Source organism: Larus michahellis, chromosome 2 (genome assembly GCF_964199755.1).
Source record: "Larus michahellis chromosome 2, bLarMic1.1, whole genome shotgun sequence".
Taxonomy (NCBI): Eukaryota; Metazoa; Chordata; class Aves; order Charadriiformes; family Laridae; genus Larus; species Larus michahellis.
Genome location: NC_133897.1, coordinates 57,944,790 through 57,965,110, shown reverse-complemented (window position 1 = coordinate 57,965,110; position 20,321 = coordinate 57,944,790). Strand labels below are relative to the sequence as shown.

Genomic DNA, 20,321 nt, shown 5'->3' with positions numbered 1-20,321 from the left:
TCTAAAAATATGCAGCCCCAAAAGCATTGCTTCCTGGAAGAACAGTACAGCTATACAAGCCAGGGACCTTTTTGTGGCATTCACAGCAATGACAGTAGCTGTGAGCTTCCAAGTGGTTTTTTTTTTTTTTTTTTTAGCTCAAGAACTCCAATTCAGCTTTTGGGTAAAAGAGGTTGATTAATAAAAAGTGAGGGTTTACATGGACACTTATGCAATTGGTTTCTGGAACTGTTATGCCAGAAGTTGTTTCATGTGAGAGAAAAAGATTTAGTCTGACATTTGCTGTCATGAGGGGATAAGCTGGTTCAGAACTCAGTTGTGCAGGAAATCTTGTCCTTTGAGGATACAGTGGGATTTAGTCACCGGGCCAAGCACAATTGCCACTAGAAAGAGAAGTCTTTTTTAGGGTGGGAACAGAGACAGCTACTTTTTCCACAACATCAGAGTATAATCAGAATTTAAACTGCTTCTTACCAAAAAACCCCTTCAGATTTATTTCTCCACCCTCCCAAGTGTATTTTCTGTTCCTGAGGAGTGCATAAGACAGGGAGCTTCCAATACCAGCAAAGAAAAAAGCATTTCAACAGCAGGGAAAAATTTAGCAGGGTAAGAAATAGACAATTCAGTTAGAAAACTGCCATGATGTTCTGCGCATGTTGGGCGAGTTCTGCAACTGGTTCATTAATGGAATTAATGATCGAAGTTAGCCAAGGATCTGTCCTTTTACTCTTTGATTTTAATAGAAGAATCTCAAGGAAGGCAGTTTTGGTTTGCATGAATATACAGCATCAAAGAAAAATAGTGCCAAATAGTGCCTTCAAGAAATGTTTTTTAGTAGCCTTTCCCAGAAATAGTTAATATTTCATCTCTAGAGGATGGGTCCACTGCAGCTTTTTCCACTGGCAGAAGCTGTCCTACCTGACCAACATCACCCAGCCATGCTGGGAGCATATTTGTGCTGTTAAAGTCCCATGGAAAAAAAGAATAAAAAAATCACACTGGGTCAAAACAAGATCCACCTGTATTTTTCCAGCAGTGGCAGATGCTCAGGCAGGGCTACAGATACCTCCTTTAGACCTCAGAGCACGGTATTATCTGTCACTACTCCCTCTGTGCCTTAATAGTCACATTACCTCCCTGTCCTCCCAGCTCACTTCACTACAATTGTGCTGCCTTCCCCAACTTTTACTTCTCCCAGCAGCAGATTTCTTTTCACTGGGTCTTAGCAAGAGCAGTATAGAGATGCTTCTTCCTGTCACTTGCCTCTTAAGGCTCTTGCTTAGGGAAAAATTAAAATAAACATGTCGAATACAGAGTAACCATTTTTCCACATGTGCCCCCGCTGCCCAAGGCAGTAAGGGGTCCAAGGACTTCTTGAGCTGAAAAAAAAAAATATCTGTGTTGACACCATTATGTTCAACATCTGCAGCTGTTCTTGTTCTCTTATCACTTTTCCTTAGCCTTTCTGTATTTCTGGCCTCTAAAGCATCCTCTACCAATGAGTTTAGCCCCTTCACTACACCCTCCCTGGAAAAGTAGATTCCTCCACCGGCACAGCCCGATTCCTCCACCGGCACAGCCCGATTCCTCCACCGGCACAGCCCGATTCCTCCACCGGCACAGCCCGATTCCTCCACCGGCACAGCCCGATTCCTCCACCGGCACAGCCCGATTCCTCCACCGGCACAGCCCGATTCCTCCACCGGCACAGCCCGATTCCTCCACCGGCACAGCCCGATTCCTCCACCGGCACAGCCCGATTCCTCCACCGGCACAGCCCGATTCCTCCACCGGCACAGCCCGATTCCTCCACCGGCACAGCCCGATTCCTCCACCGGCACAGCCCGATTCCTCCACCGGCACAGCCCGATTCCTCCACCGGCACAGCCCGATTCCTCCACCGGCACAGCCCGATTCCTCCACCGGCACAGCCCGATTCCTCCACCGGCACAGCCCGATTCCTCCACCGGCACAGCCCGATTCCTCCACCGGCACAGCCCGATTCCTCCACCGGCACAGCCCGATTCCTCCACCGGCACAGCCCGATTCCTCCACCGGCACAGCCCGATTCCTCCACCGGCACAGCCCGATTCCTCCACCGGCACAGCCCGATTCCTCCACCGGCACAGCCCGATTCCTCCACCGGCACAGCCCGATTCCTCCACCGGCACAGCCCGATTCCTCCACCGGCACAGCCCGATTCCTCCACCGGCACAGCCCGATTCCTCCACCGGCACAGCCCGATTCCTCCACCGGCACAGCCCGATTCCTCCACCGGCACAGCCCGATTCCTCCACCGGCACAGCCCGATTCCTCCACCGGCACAGCCCGATTCCTCCACCGGCACAGCCCGATTCCTCCACCGGCACAGCCCGATTCCTCCACCGGCACAGCCCGATTCCTCCACCGGCACAGCCCGATTCCTCCACCGGCACAGCCCGATTCCTCCACCGGCACAGCCCGATTCCTCCACCGGCACAGCCCGATTCCTCCACCGGCACAGCCCGATTCCTCCACCGGCACAGCCCGATTCCTCCACCGGCACAGCCCGATTCCTCCACCGGCACAGCCCGATTCCTCCACCGGCACAGCCCGATTCCTCCACCGGCACAGCCCGATTCCTCCACCGGCACAGCCCGATTCCTCCACCGGCACAGCCCGATTCCTCCACCGGCACAGCCCGATTCCTCCACCGGCACAGCCCGATTCCTCCACCGGCACAGCCCGATTCCTCCACCGGCACAGCCCGATTCCTCCACCGGCACAGCCCGATTCCTCCACCGGCACAGCCCGATTCCTCCACCGGCACAGCCCGATTCCTCCACCGGCACAGCCCGATTCCTCCACCGGCACAGCCCGATTCCTCCACCGGCACAGCCCGATTCCTCCACCGGCACAGCCCGATTCCTCCACCGGCACAGCCCGATTCCTCCACCGGCACAGCCCGATTCCTCCACCGGCACAGCCCGATTCCTCCACCGGCACAGCCCGATTCCTCCACCGGCACAGCCCGATTCCTCCACCGGCACAGCCCGATTCCTCCACCGGCACAGCCCGATTCCTCCACCGGCACAGCCCGATTCCTCCACCGGCACAGCCCGATTCCTCCACCGGCACAGCCCGATTCCTCCACCGGCACAGCCCGATTCCTCCACCGGCACAGCCCGATTCCTCCACCGGCACAGCCCGATTCCTCCACCGGCACAGCCCGATTCCTCCACCGGCACAGCCCGATTCCTCCACCGGCACAGCCCGATTCCTCCACCGGCACAGCCCGATTCCTCCACCGGCACAGCCCGATTCCTCCACCGGCACAGCCCGATTCCTCCACCGGCACAGCCCGATTCCTCCACCGGCACAGCCCGATTCCTCCACCGGCACAGCCCGATTCCTCCACCGGCACAGCCCGATTCCTCCACCGGCACAGCCCGATTCCTCCACCGGCACAGCCCGATTCCTCCACCGGCACAGCCCGATTCCTCCACCGGCACAGCCCGATTCCTCCACCGGCACAGCCCGATTCCTCCACCGGCACAGCCCGATTCCACATCCTTTCTTCAGCTTGCAAGAGAAAACTGAGGAATCTCTATTTGTACCTTTCTTGAATGGAAACAATTCTGCAGCAATCCTGAAGTGCCTTCCCATACCTTTTCCAATAACTGTCTCCTCAGAAGAGAGGAGCGGCGAGATCTGCAGGTCTGCACGCAGCCTTCAGGCACACCACAGTTTATCTAATGGCATGATGATGTTTCCTGGGTTTGTTCACAACTCCTTTCCTACCAATTCCTAACTCATGATTTGATTTTTACCACTTCTGACTTCTAGAGGAGTCTCCAGGGTAATACCTGAGCAGTAGTTACCGGAAGCTTGTTGTTCTGAAATACACACACTGTAAGGATTTATTCCACCTATCTTATTGTCTTCCCTGTCCCAATAAGTCAAATACTGTCAAGCATCAGTATTTTTATGCCCGACCACGAGCCCCAGCATGTTTATCTTAATCCACTGACTCTACCTTGTTGTCCCTTTAGAGCATAGGAGGAGCCCTAAGAGAAAGGGGCTCAGTAGTAGGTCCAGACCCCACTGCATCAAGTTGTGCCACTGTACAGCATGGATAAACCAGACAAACACCAGAGAGGCAGGAAAACTAATAGCCTCTTAGACAGCTTTCAGCTGCTCCAAGTGGTACCAGTTCTTTGTCCATCTTCCATGCAGTACTGCTGAAGACAGCCTCAAATAACTTAATCTATCTGCCAGGGAAATAGGTGAGGAATAGTCACATGTTCAAAGCCCACGTGTGCAGAGCTGTGCCTCTACATATCTTGTAGCATCAGTTTTCTTAATTATCTCAACTGATCTCCTGCATAATACAGGCCATGGGACTTCATTGAATTACTTCATGTTCAAATTAGAATTTAATCTTTCAAGACAAGCCTTCATTCTTTACTTCAAAATGCCTGGAGAATTCACAACAGGTTGGTATCAGCAGTATTCAGAATCAAAATTGATGCAGCTTTTACTGTTGCTGCTGACACTTCCTGTAGACTTTTTTGCTAGACTCAGAAGTCATCTAAATTCTAGTCTTTGTTCTGTTAACCTTTACTAAGCTAAAGGTATTAAGCTCCAGGACTCTCACTATAAATTTTGCTTTCTAGCCCCTCTGGCATTCTCATGGCTCACCTCCTCTCCCAATTTCTCAGCACCTTTTGGAAGGCCATCCTATGTTTTGACACACTTGACTAGCAGAACCACTCCTACCAGCATAACAGCTACTCTATCCTCACAGAAGAGTTCTTGCTTTTACTCTTGTTTTTTGAGCAGAGCTGTAGAAGCTCTTATAACAGCAGCTGGAGCTTGCATTCAGCCTGATTGAACTTTCCTCATACCTTGCACACCACCAGCTCCTAAATCTGTTATTTTCTTGGCTGCTGCATCAGTGTGTTCAGCCAGGTCCCCTGGCCAGTGCCTGCTCTCCCAGGTTAGATTAGGGTCGTCTAACCCAATGACCACCCTGATGATCGATAACTGATTCCTAGCAAGGAGTAAGAGACTCTGGCAGGCACACAGCCATACCCTCCTAGGATACTCTTCACTTCCACCAGCTTCCAGCTTAGGGACTGCCAAAGCCACTGCCTGCTTCTGCCAGCTTTGCTAAACTACATGGCCAAGAGGCCAAGCTTCACCTTTTTTACTGTACAAAGCAAGACAAATTAAGATCTTTATTCTCCTCATTCTAAGACTAAATTACACATCTTTACATGAAATTTTAAGCAATAAGTAGAAATTAGCACATATACACTGGAGCGATATGGTGAAAGAACTAAATTGCATTTTAGAGTTCTCTTGAGGACAACTCTGCAGCCTTCAAAAAACAGCTAGATTAATCACAGGAGAACAATCTTCAGAAGAGTGCTACTAAATAAAATGACAACATTGCCAGTTTGTTTTAATCTGAGTCTCATAGCTTAGCAAGACTCCTTCAAAACATAGCAAAACTTTAACTACATATTCTTCACATCATACTAGATTTGCTTTGTAAATTATACTGAAGCACTTGAATAGTTTTAGGATGTTTCAGCATGAAGTTCCCTTTAGCCTTGGGCATACAGGAAGTCCTAAAGTGGTTCAGTGTTAGGGGAAAAAAACAGTATACTGGCTTATAGTAGCTCTAAGCTTGCTATTTGACCTAAACCTGAAAGTAGGATTATTGTAAGGATTATATTATTGGAAATCAGTACATTTGTCAAGTGTTCAGTAATACCCCCTGTTTTATTTAAGAGAATGAATAACTGAAATACATGAAAAGAAAATAGAGTTCAGTTTACAGTAAACTTATGAGGTCATCATGAGCATCATGGTCCAGCCATGATACACTATATCATACAAGTGCTGCTGGTTCTGAGCACCATGAATTTCTCTTGCAGACTGCCTCAGCTATTGCAAGAGTCCTCTATTGAGATTTACCAGGTGTAGCTCTTAGTAGAAGTGATTTAAAACCTTCTGATTGTCTCCAGTTAAAAATAACTGGAGACAATCAGAATTTGGATTCTGGATTTTATCAGAAAGTCTTATCTACTTTCCTAGCTTTGAATCAGCTATTAGAAAATTAAACCCAAAACAGCAACTAAAAATAAGTAGTGTTGGACAGTTTTGAGCAAGTTTCACAATAGTACTATAATGTCCTTGAGGACATTATATTTGTCACAGGTTTCATGAGAGCAGGCAGCACTGGGGGAGAAGGGCATGTACTAGTGACCTCCTAGAGCTAAAGGCTGCAGCAATGGCTCATGCCTGCAAGGCAACAGCAAACCCCAGCAGGGGAAGGAGCTTCATTTCCAAGTCCCAGAGATTTTCATACAGGTTGCAGGGTGAGGTTCTTCACTGATGTTTTTACATAGTTACTCTCCCATTCCCAGTGCCTACGTTTCTGACAAGACTCAAGAGTTCCAGCCTTTCCATAAGTTTGTTTCCTGGAGTCATGAAGTAGCAGGAAACAACTTTTTCACTTAAAGGAAACTCGCTGTTGGACAGGAACCTATAGATACAAAATACTACAAAGCAAGTAAAACCCAGTCTTTTCCTTAATGTGGGAAATAACTGTGAGGGCCTGAGAAACCCGCAGTATTCTCTTTCATAAAGTATAAAAGATATGCTAAAACATTTTTCTTCTGAAATAATGAGTATTTGTACATTTAAAGTGATTTTAGCTTATGAATTGCAGTCCTCATCCCTTTATCCAAATTGGAGTAACCTAGGAAGTCATCTAACTACCTCCTTATCACAAAATATTTTTAAGATGACAGATACAACCCAGAAACCCCAGGGATTCATCTTCCAGGAGATATAAGCTCCCTGTCCCACCAGCACACTTACAACATTTGACTTTCATTTAATCTTACCCAAATAACAGGAGATTTTAAACATTCAAATGTGAGCAGTTTGTGGCATGCAACTTCTTTATGAACACTGGCAAGAAACATTACTAGTAACCACTCCAGAGAGGACATTACTAAGTATTACCAGCCAGTTCGGCAAGTGGTACTGGCTTCTCTATACGTCTATTACTTGCCAGATGTTGGTAGTGCCTTCCCACAAGCACTTCTGTATAGTACATTGCAAGTGTTATTATTTCTATTCTACCTGTAATTTTTTCTAATTAAATATTTAAATGGTGACAGATTTTTAGATTAAGGTATTATTTTTTTTTTAGTTCATACTTTAATAATTTGAATAATTCAAGTCAGGGTAGCTGAAGCCAACAGGTCAGCAAGAGGTCTTGGCAACTCAGGCAAACCATGGGGCTGTAAACCCAAACACAGCCCAGCAGGAAGGGGAAAGGATGGCCCAGCACAGCTGCAATTTCTTTCTCTATGAGCAAATTCCTTCTAATGACTCCTAGGACTACCTCAGATTTGCATCTTCTTTTACTACTGCCTTATTTACATGGTTCAGTTAAAGCTGATCATAGAAACCTAGTGAAACTCAAAAAAAAGGATTTTTTTTTTTTCCCCAAAGGTACACCCACAAGATATATCTATTTTAAAGCCAGATCTCAGCACAACTTGCTTGGCTATGACTCACATTAGTCACTTCAGTCCAGTTCAGAGTTATATATTATTATGCCTTGGCTTTGATGCTGCTTTACCTGCAGTAATAGGAAACGTGAAAAAAATCTACAGTGATAGCATTGGATTTTAGATAATGTGAGCTACAAGGCTTCCTAGCAATAGAAAACATTTAGGACCCAATGCAAACAAGGCATACTACAGAAGTTCAGTAACCAAACTCAAAAGTGGCCAGTCCTGAAAGATTCACTCCAAAAGTGCCTCGCACCCACCAAAAGGGAACTGGGGCCACGTAAGGAAAGCCTCAGATGCATTTCAGCAGCAGGGAGGCTGCTGCCTTTTGTAAAATACCCAGATGGCTAAAGCACTCACCCTGGAAACAGGAAATCCAGGTCCTTTTGGCCTTTTTTTTCCTGACATTTCCAGCCACCTTGCCCCAGGCTTCAACTTGGCAGTACTGGGCAGGAGGGGACAGGGAGATGCTCCTTGCTCCTCCACCTAAGGAAGCTGCATTGGTGTGCAGGGAAGAGTGCAGAATCACTGGGCCAGCAAAGAGAGCCAGCAACACTATGGTGAGAGCACTGAGCTTGAGGGGAAGACCTGTTTTGTAGCCTCAGCCAGGCTTGTGATTTAGTCAATTAGTATTTTAGTGCAGAATAAGTAGGCTCTGGGAGCAGGGATGGGAACCCAAGCTTCTTGCTTGGTAGGTGTCGTATCCAAGAGATGAGTCATGATTTCACATTTGTATTTCCCTCCTACAAGCACCTCTCCCTACCTTTCATGAGAGCAGGGGGGGAAGCAGCTTTTAGAGAAAGGAGGGTTGTTGCTCTGATTACCCAGGGGATGACAACTAATTAGGATGAGAAGTAAGGCACCCAAGCTGCAGGATTCAGAGCTCAGCCCCACACTTAACACTTCCTATTGGGTACCTCCAGACAGGTGCACATTGATTTTCAGTAGCTCCCAGCTCACCATGGTGGCAGTCATGAGCTCCTCCTTACAGCACAACCTTCCCTGCACCAGACACACACCAGGTCCTATTGCAGGGCTTTAAAATACACTCCGGTATTTTGGGACTCCTACATTGCATGCCACTTGCCCAAGGTGGACAAGAATACGGCAAGACCTTGTTGGAAGCCCTAGGGAACTGTTCCTCCTTCTGCTTTTTATGAAGTCCCCAAGCCTTTCTTCCTCGAGTTTTGTGCATGTACATATGCTGCCAACTTGCCAACAGAATGGCAAGGCTGATAAACTTCAGAAAAAATTGCCTCTTGGCCCATATAACACATGTTCCTTTCCAGACAGGAGTATTCCTGAGACTAGTCCTTAATCTCTGGCCAGAGGAAAACAATATTGTGCATAATTATCAGGCTCTAAGTCAAAGATCAACAACCTCCTACTGTTCATCTTTGTGCCCAACATGCAAACAGGAGGTGGCAATCTGCCTGCCTTGCGCAGGCAATAAACCTCAGTCTGCCACTTAAACTCACCATCCAGTCTACCAGGCTAGCAAAGGCTTTTGTGTTCAAGAGGAGGAAAGATGTTCCTTTTCCCTTTTAAATGGATATGAATTAAAGATCAAGGTTATATCCTCTGGGTTTTATTTCTTCTGTGAAAGACCATATTAGGCTTCATCAAACAGACTGAAAAAGACCTTATAAAATAATGACCAAAGCCTTCAGTTGTCATAACAGTGGATGTAGAACAAGTGTGCAGACTGCACCCGTATTTACTTAGCAACATGAGGCCACGTTGATAACAGGAAAAAGTTAAGTGGGAAAAAAAGAAATACATTTGTGTAGCTTTCTGCATTTTAGAAGTTAGAAGTGCACATTTTGATTCAAAAGAAGTCCAGAAAGCTTAGTCAGATATGAAAGGGATTGCAGGCAATAAACCCCACTATTTTTCTATTTAAATAAAATAGAAGATCAAAGTCTTTCCAAATGAAACATTCACAAATACTGTCAAGATCTGAGAATTATGAATTCTATTCTGAAAATTTAGATAGTTATAAATTATCCATGCACATGAATTTTAAGAGTAGGTTTTAACTGCAAGTATAAGAGACATAAATGATGGCCAGAAGTCTTTAAGAATAAAAGCCAGGCCCTTGGAACACAGTATAAGCTTTGGAAGTATCTGAATGAACAACTAAAAGGAAAGCAGCAGAGGTATTTAGGTACATGAAGCTCCAGAGGCATTTGAGATCTCTCTTCTTAAAGCTTAACTTTCCATCCAGACAAGATAGTGCTTCCCACGGCCCAGAGGTAGGGGAGTGGAGAGTGCCAGCAGCCTCAGAGAGCCTCTCCCATGCCCCAGAAGCATATGTGGCTAGATGGCAAACAGCTCATAAGATGCTAAGAAAAAAGCTTGTTTTAAAAATAGCTTCTAAACCTCCTTGCAGCTTGCCTTTAAGTAGATTTAAGATCTATTTAAAAAGCCTACCAAGTGCAACTCCTACATATCACGTATTTCAAAGGTAGCTGAAAAAAATATACTGCCTTCTTTCAGCCCAAGGGTTTCTGTGTCAGATCTGAGATTTTTACATTTCTGTGGAATTTCACAGGCATACAAGTCTAGGAAAGACTAGTCCTGCCCTGAACCATGCAGTCTGCCCCCATGCTGACTCACCTGGACAGCTTTCCCATACTAAACCTGAAGCAGTAAATACAAACTTAGGTGGGAAGTTGATATTCACGTTCCCAACTCTTACATTTTTTCCAAGTCTTCAGTATTTGCAATTTTTCTTAAAGCTGCAGCTCTTGCTGTGAAAATATCAGCTTTCTGTTTTTATTTAAGGGATTTTTTTCCCCCCTTATTTGCAAGAGAAAGAAGGTAGGGCAAGTCAAATGAATATGATTTATGGTTTGAAAACCAAAGTCAAACAAAAAAAGGGGGAAGTATGTGTATTTTTAAACTCACTCATGATTTCTGGGGCTGACTCAGCTTTCACAAATGCTTGATTTAGTGCTTTGATAATCATATTTCAATTTCACTGCTACCTGAAAGCAAGACAGAAAGACTACTGCTGGGGAGCCTTTTGGTCTTTAATAAGATTTCTTAGAAGTGTTCCCCTTCCTTTTCAATTCTAGACATTACACACGTGTTTCATCAGGAAAAAAAGCAGCACAGCTTTCCTTCCCCCAAAGATTAGCAAGTTCCTCACAAACACTAGGCTCTTCCTACCCAGTTGCCATCTTCCTTTCCTATCTAGCCCCAGGACTATTCCTGGGATTCCCTAATCTCTGCATCCTTGCTGGAAAGAACAGCAAGAGCATTTTGCAGCCTGCGCAAAAAAAACCCACTCAGTCCACTTCCAGATGTTTCCTTGCAAGGAGCAATCGAGATTTTTCTGCCCCGAATCAGCCCTCATATTGTCCACAGTGGATTTTGAGGGAAACACTAGGGGATCCCCTCTATACCAACACTGGATGCTCTATCCCATCCCCATGCCTTGAGGTGTTGATGCAACAGCTCCACTGGCAGAGTTAGTCCTCACCACAGCTGTGGAGGCCGCTCAAGTGAGCAAGGATAACCCAAGATGAATGAGCTTAGCCCAAAGCAGCTCCACCAAAACCACTCTGCAACAGTGCTTAATACAACTGAGAAATAAGGCCCCAACTTCAGGTTTTATACATGAGTTATCCCAATAAGTTTAGCTCTGATAAATTAGTTATACAAGCTACTGTATGGGATTTAGCACATGTGATCTGAAATGTTACATCTCGCTGCTGAAACAATTGCTTCATTAAGGAAAACAAATTAAAAATTTAAAAAGCCCTACATCTGAAATAAGATAGAGGAATCTGAGTCAGAGCTGGTTTTTACTATTGAACTCTGCTTGGGCAGAGACTCTCTCCTCTTATTTGTGTAAGTGTTTAGAGGAAAAAATAATGCAGTATTATAGCATCTGCATGTCTTTCACATATAAAAGAGTTATCTACGCAACTCGCTTCCTGGGGAGCAGTATTTTCTTCTTCCAAGTAGATTAACTGTCTTAAAACAGAAACCTCAGAATTATTTCAAACCAAAGCAACCCAATTGCTTTCACAGGAATTACCAGACTACTACAATGCACAGGTATGCCAATATCAGGTTTTTGAGGGTCCTGCAATAAGGAGCTGTCAAAACAGAAGATGAAGGATCCAACAAGACTCAGTGGTGTCCATGGAGGAGTAACCTCTTCAAGTGATCCTTTGGGGTCACAGGGTCCCTACCAGCACTTCCAGATAACATTACATTCAAATTACATATCAAATTACATTGCATCCATAAGCATCTGCACATTCCTAATCACACCGCTCAAGAGGGAAGTCCTTTCCCTTCCCAAAGCTTAAAGCACATTGGATTATTCTTTGAAATCTTTTTATTTATTCATTTTGAAGTCCCTCTTCCACAAACATGCTTCTGCCAATTTTCTTTCATCTCAGCCAAGTACATCTTAACTGATAAGTAGAGCAGAAGACCAAATCTGATGCTTCACAATACTCAGTTACTAGAAATGAAGAAAGCCAGAACTATGTGGGGGTGACAGCCAAGAGCTAGGAGGTTTTTCTCACTAAGTCAAAACAGGAAGAAATTATTTCCTGTGAGGGTGGTGAGGCACTGGAACAGGTTGCCCAGGGAAGTTGTGGATGCCCCATCCCTGGAAGTGTTCAAGGCCAGGCTGGATGGGGCTTTGCGCAGCCTGGTCTAGTGGGAGGTGTCCCTGCCCATGGCAGGGGGGTTGGAACTAGATGATCTTTAAGGTCTCTTCCAACCCAAACCATTCTGTGAAATTGTTACAAGTTACAGGACAGTTTTATGTTTCCAAAAAAAAGAGTATATTTAGCCTTTATCCACCCAATTCAAGTACTGAATGATGCTAAGCATCTCCCCCCACCCCATTTTTTTATCCTGCTGTGCCTGTTTTCCTAATGCCCTCTTTGATTCAATTTTTAAACTGTTGCTATTTTCAGCTCTCCTGGGTATAAAGCTAACCACGTTCATATGTCTCTGAAGCTGGCATCTTCGCAATCATAGGAATTGTGACAAACTGTGGATTTTGAAACATGCACATTTAAATAATCAAGTTCTCTTCTCCCTGCCCTTGTTCACCACTGCTTTCCTGGATTAGGAAATTTTTTTTTCCTGGATTAGGATTTCCTGAATAAGGTACAGGTTGCCTGCTTCACGTTATTATGTTAAAGCCAGGAAGTCACACAATCCCCTCAATTATATTCTAAATACATCTTCAGAGCCAACAAGTTGTGATCTAAACTACAATATCATTTCCCAATTGTACTATCACTCTGAAATTATGATTTGTGGCTAAAACATCTCTAACTTCAAATAAAATGCATCTATTCTCTGCCTTGAAGGTAGAAGTGCAACACTCCTTTTTAAGGGACAACTCAAATTAACATTGCTTGAGAGTTACAAGTTCAGGGAGAACATGAGTCAGGCTCTCTCCCCTCCCCGACTGCATAGTACATATGTGTTGATTACTGCTCTTGACTAGAAGACATCTCCTATGCTAACAATCTGATTCATCAGCTCCTCCTTTGGTCCTTCTAACATTGAAGACTAAGTTCTATTAGCTACCAGTACCATGCAGAAGTTTTATGCCAGAAAACTTTCACTTAGCTGCCAGAGTGCTTACATAGGTTTGCCAAGTGGTATTTGATCCAAGACCTAGCCTGAGGCTACCCTCATTGGAAATCAAGCCCGAGCTGAATACAGAAGCAGCAGCATGTCCCCATGGTCCTCTCCTAGATCCCACTTTAACACAAAACCTTCCCTCCTGCTCATCCCTCCAGGGCTTCCTATAACGCATTTAGATGATACTTTTAATGCTTGCATGAGAGAGTGTTGACTTAAAGATTAAAAAAAAGACATCTATTGGGATAGGTATCATCTGGCCAGACAGAAAACAAACCAGTCATTGAAGGTGAATGAAATGCCTAATTTGATACTCGCCTGTAAAAAGAAAGCCATAGAAAGTTATACTGCAGCTCCACAGACTACTGTGAGTACAAATCTTTGTTTGGAATGTCAGTTTTAATATGATTCAGAAAGTAATAATCTGCTTTTGTTGTGTTAAGACTTAAAGCCTATTTTAGGATGGAGAACTGACATCATAGGAGTCACAACAGTTCAGGGGTGAAAGCATGCCTGATGGGAGCATCCTTTAAACATGGGCTGCAGGACACTGACTTCAAGTACAAGATATACTTTTGTTTTTCACTTCCTGCATAACCTGAATAAGGTATTGCTTATACGGAATGTTGAGAAATGCTTCATTGTGATGCATTTAGAGGATTCATTGTCTCATTGTCAATAAGATTTGGTGTTACCACAATACTTGGGTTTACAGCCATTCATGTTGGCTAGATACAAGTCAGGATAAAACAGAACAATACTCCATTTCGTATACAAATCTCTATCCAGAACAGCTGTATTTTTTTAAACAAGCATTGTTTTATTAGACATCCAAGCAGCTTCTTCATTTCCTTAATTAACACCACTCTTGAGGTTAATTCCATGACAGAAGCCCCCCACCTCCTGCCACTGCCAACAAGTCCCCCCACATTTTGATAAAGCCCCAAACTCCCAACAACGAAGCCCATCCCCCACAGCTGTAAGTTATCATCATAAAGTCCACATAAGTTTTACAAGGCTCTTTCAGAAAGGATATGCTGAAAACTTGTTTGACATGATTAAAACTAGAGGGGAAGAAGCAAACCTTGTACCAACAAACAGTCAATGGCCTATCAACTGCCTAGTTACTAGCAGCATTTGTGCCTTGTCTAGTTCAAGAGGAGCACAGTTCCAGAAGGTGGAGGCCCATCTTGTGAAGGCCTCTGCACAGCAGTAACCACACCAGACTCCCTGGAGCTCTTTTCCACTTGACAGAACAAGACCTTGCTGAAGAGAAGCAGGAACTGCTTCACTGAGACAGGTAGAGCAGTGAGGATACTAAAAGCTGCACAGAGATCTATGGAAGTCCTGCAGCAGCATCCTCAGCTGCCCCACCATGGTCCCGACACCAGCAAATACAAAATTCTGACCTCAATTCCTACTTCAAGGCTAGATGCTCTTAATGTTCATCTGCACTATATGATCGCACCTCTTATGTAAAAGTCAGTTACTTGTCCAAGTCATCCCTGCCATGCAGCCTAGATGTCACCATCTCTTGTTTTCAGATCCAGAGCATCCCTGGCATGCTAACAGAGGAGCAAAGCCTACATTTACAGTCACAATTTCAGACTAATCACTTAGAGAAGTCAGGCAAATACAAGCCTCTCTGCTTACAGGCAGAGCAGTTAAATGATTTGATTGTGGCCCGCTCGTGTCAGTGAGCATTTGCAGGATTAGACCACAAATGTTATGCTACAGAGAAGAAAAAAAATAAAATACGACCTCACAATCCACTTTTACTACCATTAGGACAAAAGGAAAATAGGGGCAGGGAAAAATGCCTGAACTTGCTCTTGTTCCTCAGTGATAAAAGTATCCCATTTCTTGTTTCCATGGAGAAAGAGGCTATTCATTTTAGAGATCTGAACTCTGTTTATGGCCATCAGACTTTCTGCATGACCTCAGGCAATTCACTTATGTCTTCCCATGCCTGAGTGTGCTCATGAATAAAACGAGATTTGATTTGAAATCCATGCTATTCCCTTTCTAACAAGGATAGGAACATACACCCATATAAAGTACTGAGCAACAGTTAACAGTTCTGGACAAAACCCAGGACATTCCTATTTAAGCTCAATGAGCAGAGCCTGCTCTCAGAGTATTTCAAGTTAATAAGCATCTTTTGCTGCACTTCTCATATATTTTCCATTTGAGATTTCAGGAATACTTGTAAATCCTGGACAAAGTTCAGCTTTTACAAGACACTCATGAACAGGTAGCTCAATTTTCTCCTTTCAAGAAAGGGATAGATGTTAAATCACTTGTAGAAGATTACAAAACAAGGCTATGTAAGACAGGAAAACACTCCTTGTAGGCCAGTCCTGCCTGTAGTGGGGTATTTAGCAGAGTTTCCACATCTCAGGGGCATCAGACCAGATTCTTCAGAGCTTTCAGGTTCCATTTCAGTATTCAGCAAATTATGGCATTTACTACAGCCTGAGTGGTGCTTGATCTTTGAGAAAAGATGATATACAGACACTTAGCAGTTTGTATTCACTTCAGAAACAGACACCAATACAGGAGGCACTGTTGCCTGCTTCTGACATATAAAGTGGAAGCTGTTTTGAAATGGTAAAGTGATTTCTTGAAAGTACTCAAGAGTGGTTCTTTTAGATTCGTTTAATTTTTATTTAAATCCCCTTTCACTGTATCACCATGTTGAAAAAATCTTGTACTAAATTATCTTTTACGATAGTCATTACCCAAGTTTGTTCTTAAAGATGACAGGTTTCTCAACTGAACTCCAAGGGAAGCAAGCTGGCCCTGTGTCCCAATTTAATTGTAGTTCTTTTAAATTAGTACTTGTAGCAGGAGAAGCAGCTATGAAATTAATAAATCCAGAAATTCATGAAATAACTATAGGCTTTCTGAAAAACAGCATGAATGATTCATTGCTTTAGTTAAACTACTTATCATTAGCTCAAGTGGCAAAAAAAATGAAGACAGCAGCTGGTGCTTTAACATCCTAAGAAAAATGCAGAGATAAGGCAGCATTTGGTCTCTTGGGAAAGGAACTTGACTGTAGTGTTCCCTCCCTCAAGGATTCAACTTCTAAAACACCAAGAACAAGAAAACACACACTCTTCTGGGAATGTCTAACTCTGCATCCTTTTGATAAGGCAAACTTTTTACTTCATTTGGGTTAAATTGGGGAGTTAAGCCACACATCACATTTTCACTCTCCTACTTTAAAATGCAGTCTGTAGGTTCAAAGAAGGGAAAGCAATCACTCAAAATCTTCTAAGACTTTTCAGAATAGAATATATTAGAAAGCTACTAAATAGATGCTCAATATCCAAAGCAACTTAGAGCACAGAAAATGGAGATTATAAAACCCATCTGAGATGCTTATGTAGATTATCACAGTTCTGAAAACAAAGCCATTTTTCTTCTAATGAGCCTGAAGCAAGCTATCATTCTCATAGCTGTTTTTCCTACCTATTGGTACTGGCCAATAGCTTGGGGGATCCCACCCTCCTAGTATACAACATCCATCCTGGCATACAAACTCTTCACATAATTGGACATTACATTTCCATATCCCAGCCCAGAAAGCTTTTACTTCTTGAGAGAGGTTTGACTTCCAAATAAACAAAAAAAAGCAGCATTTGTACCATTTTGTTACATTGAAAAATAATGCTTAAGTTGATAAACACCTTCCTTCCCCTCCTCCTTCCTCAAGGACAATATGTTTATTTCTGCAGTTAGTTTCAATTAAAAGGCACAAAGATAAAAATTGACTGAGCCATCTAGGAAACACAACAACAAGAAGTTAAAATGCATAAAACCAATTAGGAGGTATCTACTGCTAGCCAAGTGCTTCACATTAGGCATTAGAGCTTGGTACCTTATTGTTATTAAAGTACTTCCATCTATATTTATTCTTTTATAGTAACAGAAAACACATTTCTATTAACAAGCATCTAAACAACTCTAGCAAAGTTACATAAACCAGCATTTCCACATGCTTAGAAGCAGACTGAAGGGGGATCAGAAGCCAACAGTTAATTTGTCCAGTTCTACCCTACTTCATACTCATTCAAATCCTATTTCATCTGGCCTGCCACTTGGCTAGGTTGGGTAATTCACAAATAGCTTGTAGGAACTTGTCTCTGAAATTGTTACTTGCCTGCTAAGTTTCACTACATTGGTCAGATGTTTCTTAAATATTAACAGCAGAGCTAAATGGAGAAGAGATTAACACCTTGAAAAACTGTTTGAAAAACAGACCAAAGTCAGAAGTAAGACTTCAAAAGATCTCTTCTTACATAAATAAGGAATAAGTCACATTCTCAAGGTAGCTGATAGAAGCACTACACCAAAACACAGAAATTTAAATGCATCCTATTTATTTCCTTAAATATATTCTTGAGTTAAAGCTTAGAAAACTCTGAAATGTAAGACTACTTGACCAAACAGTTGCTGAGAAGTCTGCGCCAAACACTCGTCTCAGCCAGCATACTGACTAACAGCACACAGGTGCACACAGCCTCAGACAAACCCAAGAACAAGATAAGTATGCAATAACATATCTCCAAACTACTCACGCAACTTCCCAGGTACCGTGAGCAGCAAGAACCAGGCTGATTCATGAAAGATGAGCTTGGAGCCGAGGACAACCACAGTGTGCAAGGCCAGGCTGTTGGCAGGATCCATCAACGAAGACAAGGCAAAATGTTGAGCCAGGTCCAGCAAGAAGCAGGGCTACCATGTAGGTCCCAGGTCTGCCTAGGATAGACAGCTAAAGGCATGACTGGAGAGAAGCTACCTGCAGCATAGGAGCAGAGCTCACACAGGACAACCATCCTCAAAACAGGAACAAGCAAAGCCTCACCTCTGGCCTTAAATAGGGCTCCTGGGCCATTGGGCTTATGGGAAGCACAGGTGGGGCTTGTCTGAGCAATTAACACTAATCAGTGGCTTCAGGGCCTCACCTGCAGTCAGTCCTTGTTTGTTTTCTCTGGGTCTCCCTTGCTCTTATTATAGTATAGATCTTTGTTGTCCCCTCCCAGAGTCATCACTTCAAATAGCTAAAGACTCCTAATCATTCTTCCTATAGAAATTGTGTGATTATCTGTCTCACTGCTCTCTGAGCCCTCTCCAACTCTAAATCCTCCTGAGGTGGAGGAAGGAGATCAGAACTTGACATGATATTCTGGGGACAGAGATATTACAAATTTATTTTGAGGTCCTTCTGCTGTCTTCCCAGCTAGCCCTCACCTTCAGTACTTTCACTAAGTGAGGATCTTTGGCAAAATGACTTTCCTGTCTATCCACTATCCTTTTCTGACCATAGCATGTATCTGCCTTTCAGACTATTCAGCCTGGGAGAGACCTCATGGTAAACATGTTTGGTAGGATGGTTGCAAGAAGTTTCTGCCAGCAGCAGACCTGAATCCCAGCCCCGCACTGGGCTCGCTGGGCACCCCAGTGTGCTGTGGGCCTGGCAGCAAAGGATGCAGTGGGGACAGGAGTGATGTGACACAGAGCAGATACAGACTGGGGTACTCATAAAAGGCTGTAGTATCTTCGGTCCTTACTGTATTGTCACTGTTTTGGTAGAAATGGTGTGTCTGTCTGGCAGGCAGAGGTGTAGGAAGGAGACATTTTTGAGCTCTGCTATATATTGCACAAGTCTGAGGAACTGTTGCTATTAATCTCTATCCCAGCAGCAATTTTCCTGCAGCAGGGGTAGAGGGAAGTTTGGGGGCCATGCTATTCCCAGGTATAATACATTCACGCATACGTCATACCTTCTGACTTGAAAACTGTAAGTTTGGCTTTAGGCTTTACCCTGGAGAAAGCTTGCGCCACATCTCTCATTCTCACCGTCAACCCTTCCCTCCCTTTGCCTATTTCTTTCAATACTTGTTTCCATGGATCAGTCTCTTTGCTGTGTTATCTAACAAGCATTTACAAGTTTTGGGTTGTGTAGGCAGCTCACCGTCTCCTCCAGGTATCAATGTGAACGTGTGAGGCCTCCCCTCTAATCTTTCACATCTTCTCTTCCCACTGAGGATTCATCCACGGATAGTCCCCTTCAACAGCAATGAAACATCTACAGCCCCAGCTCCCAGCCATTTCTGTTGTCCCTGCAGCACTCCAGGCTTCTTCAGTGCTATTTTAGGAGTGATTATCGTCCCCCTTTGGGTTTCCCATGTCTTTGAAGGTAGGCACAAGAAAAAGAACAAATCCTTCCATTCCCCCACAGCTCTCATTTGCTCTTGGGCTTCTTGGAGTTTTCATCCTTTTGCCTGGGTCAGCCCATTTTCCTCCTCAGTCCCACCAAACAGTCTGCTGAATACTTGCTTTTCACCACAGGTTGCAAAATGCCTGGCCTGTTGAGGACACATAGTCTCCAAGCAGACTGCAGACTACAGCCCAAACCCTGTAATTTACAATTTGCGGTCAAACACACCACCAAGCAACAGACAAAATATCATGTTACCCCTTGCCCCCCTAAATGCTCACCCTTGCGGGGAAGGAAATACTCCGTCCTTACAAGAAGTCCCACCCAAGCTTCCGACTTTGTTGGCTTTCCTGGTCACTAGGCTCTTCTCTGGGAAAGCCACTACCTAAAATTATTAATAGCACTGCAGAAATGCACACGTTGGTGTGAGTATCAGCAGCTAAGCCAAGGTACACAAAGACCTGCTAGGTATTTGGAGTATTTCTTTTACTCATGTCTAGTGCATTAGAAGTTTAAAGGCAAAAAAAAAAATGCCACTTTTGCGTCTGTCCTGAACAGCCAAGCAAAAAGTGCCGGAAGCAGATCTTACACATGGAGAGCAGAAAGCTGTTTTGCAACGTCACCCATAATCATGCTTCTCAGCTGATCCTACCCAAGCACTGGAAACTGATGTTCATAACATGAAGAGACATAGAATGAAAACAGTCAAGAAGTGATAGGCTGAAAAGAGAGAATGTTAATATGCTCCTGCTCTGCTAGCTCTCAGGCAGTGTACTCCTGCCATGAAGACGATCTGACAGTTCATTTCCTTAACAAATAATCACAAAAATCTCTCTTTACCGGTCATCTCTTTACCAATCCTGGCAATTCTGATTTTTTTTATCAGT

General features: G+C 44.1%; 1 protein-coding gene across 1 annotated transcript in view; it reads right to left on the bottom strand.

Moving 5' to 3' along the window:
- Positions 1-17,957, bottom strand: part of HECW1 (HECT, C2 and WW domain containing E3 ubiquitin protein ligase 1) — a 296,546-nt gene extending 278,589 nt beyond the window's left edge. Inside the window, exon 1 of the mRNA XM_074575619.1 lies at positions 17,792-17,957. Coding sequence (XP_074431720.1) covers positions 17,792-17,836 — 45 coding nt within the window. The 5' untranslated portion in view covers positions 17,837-17,957. The remainder of the gene's footprint in view (positions 1-17,791) is intronic.
- Between the last annotated feature and the right edge of the window lie 2,364 nt (positions 17,958-20,321).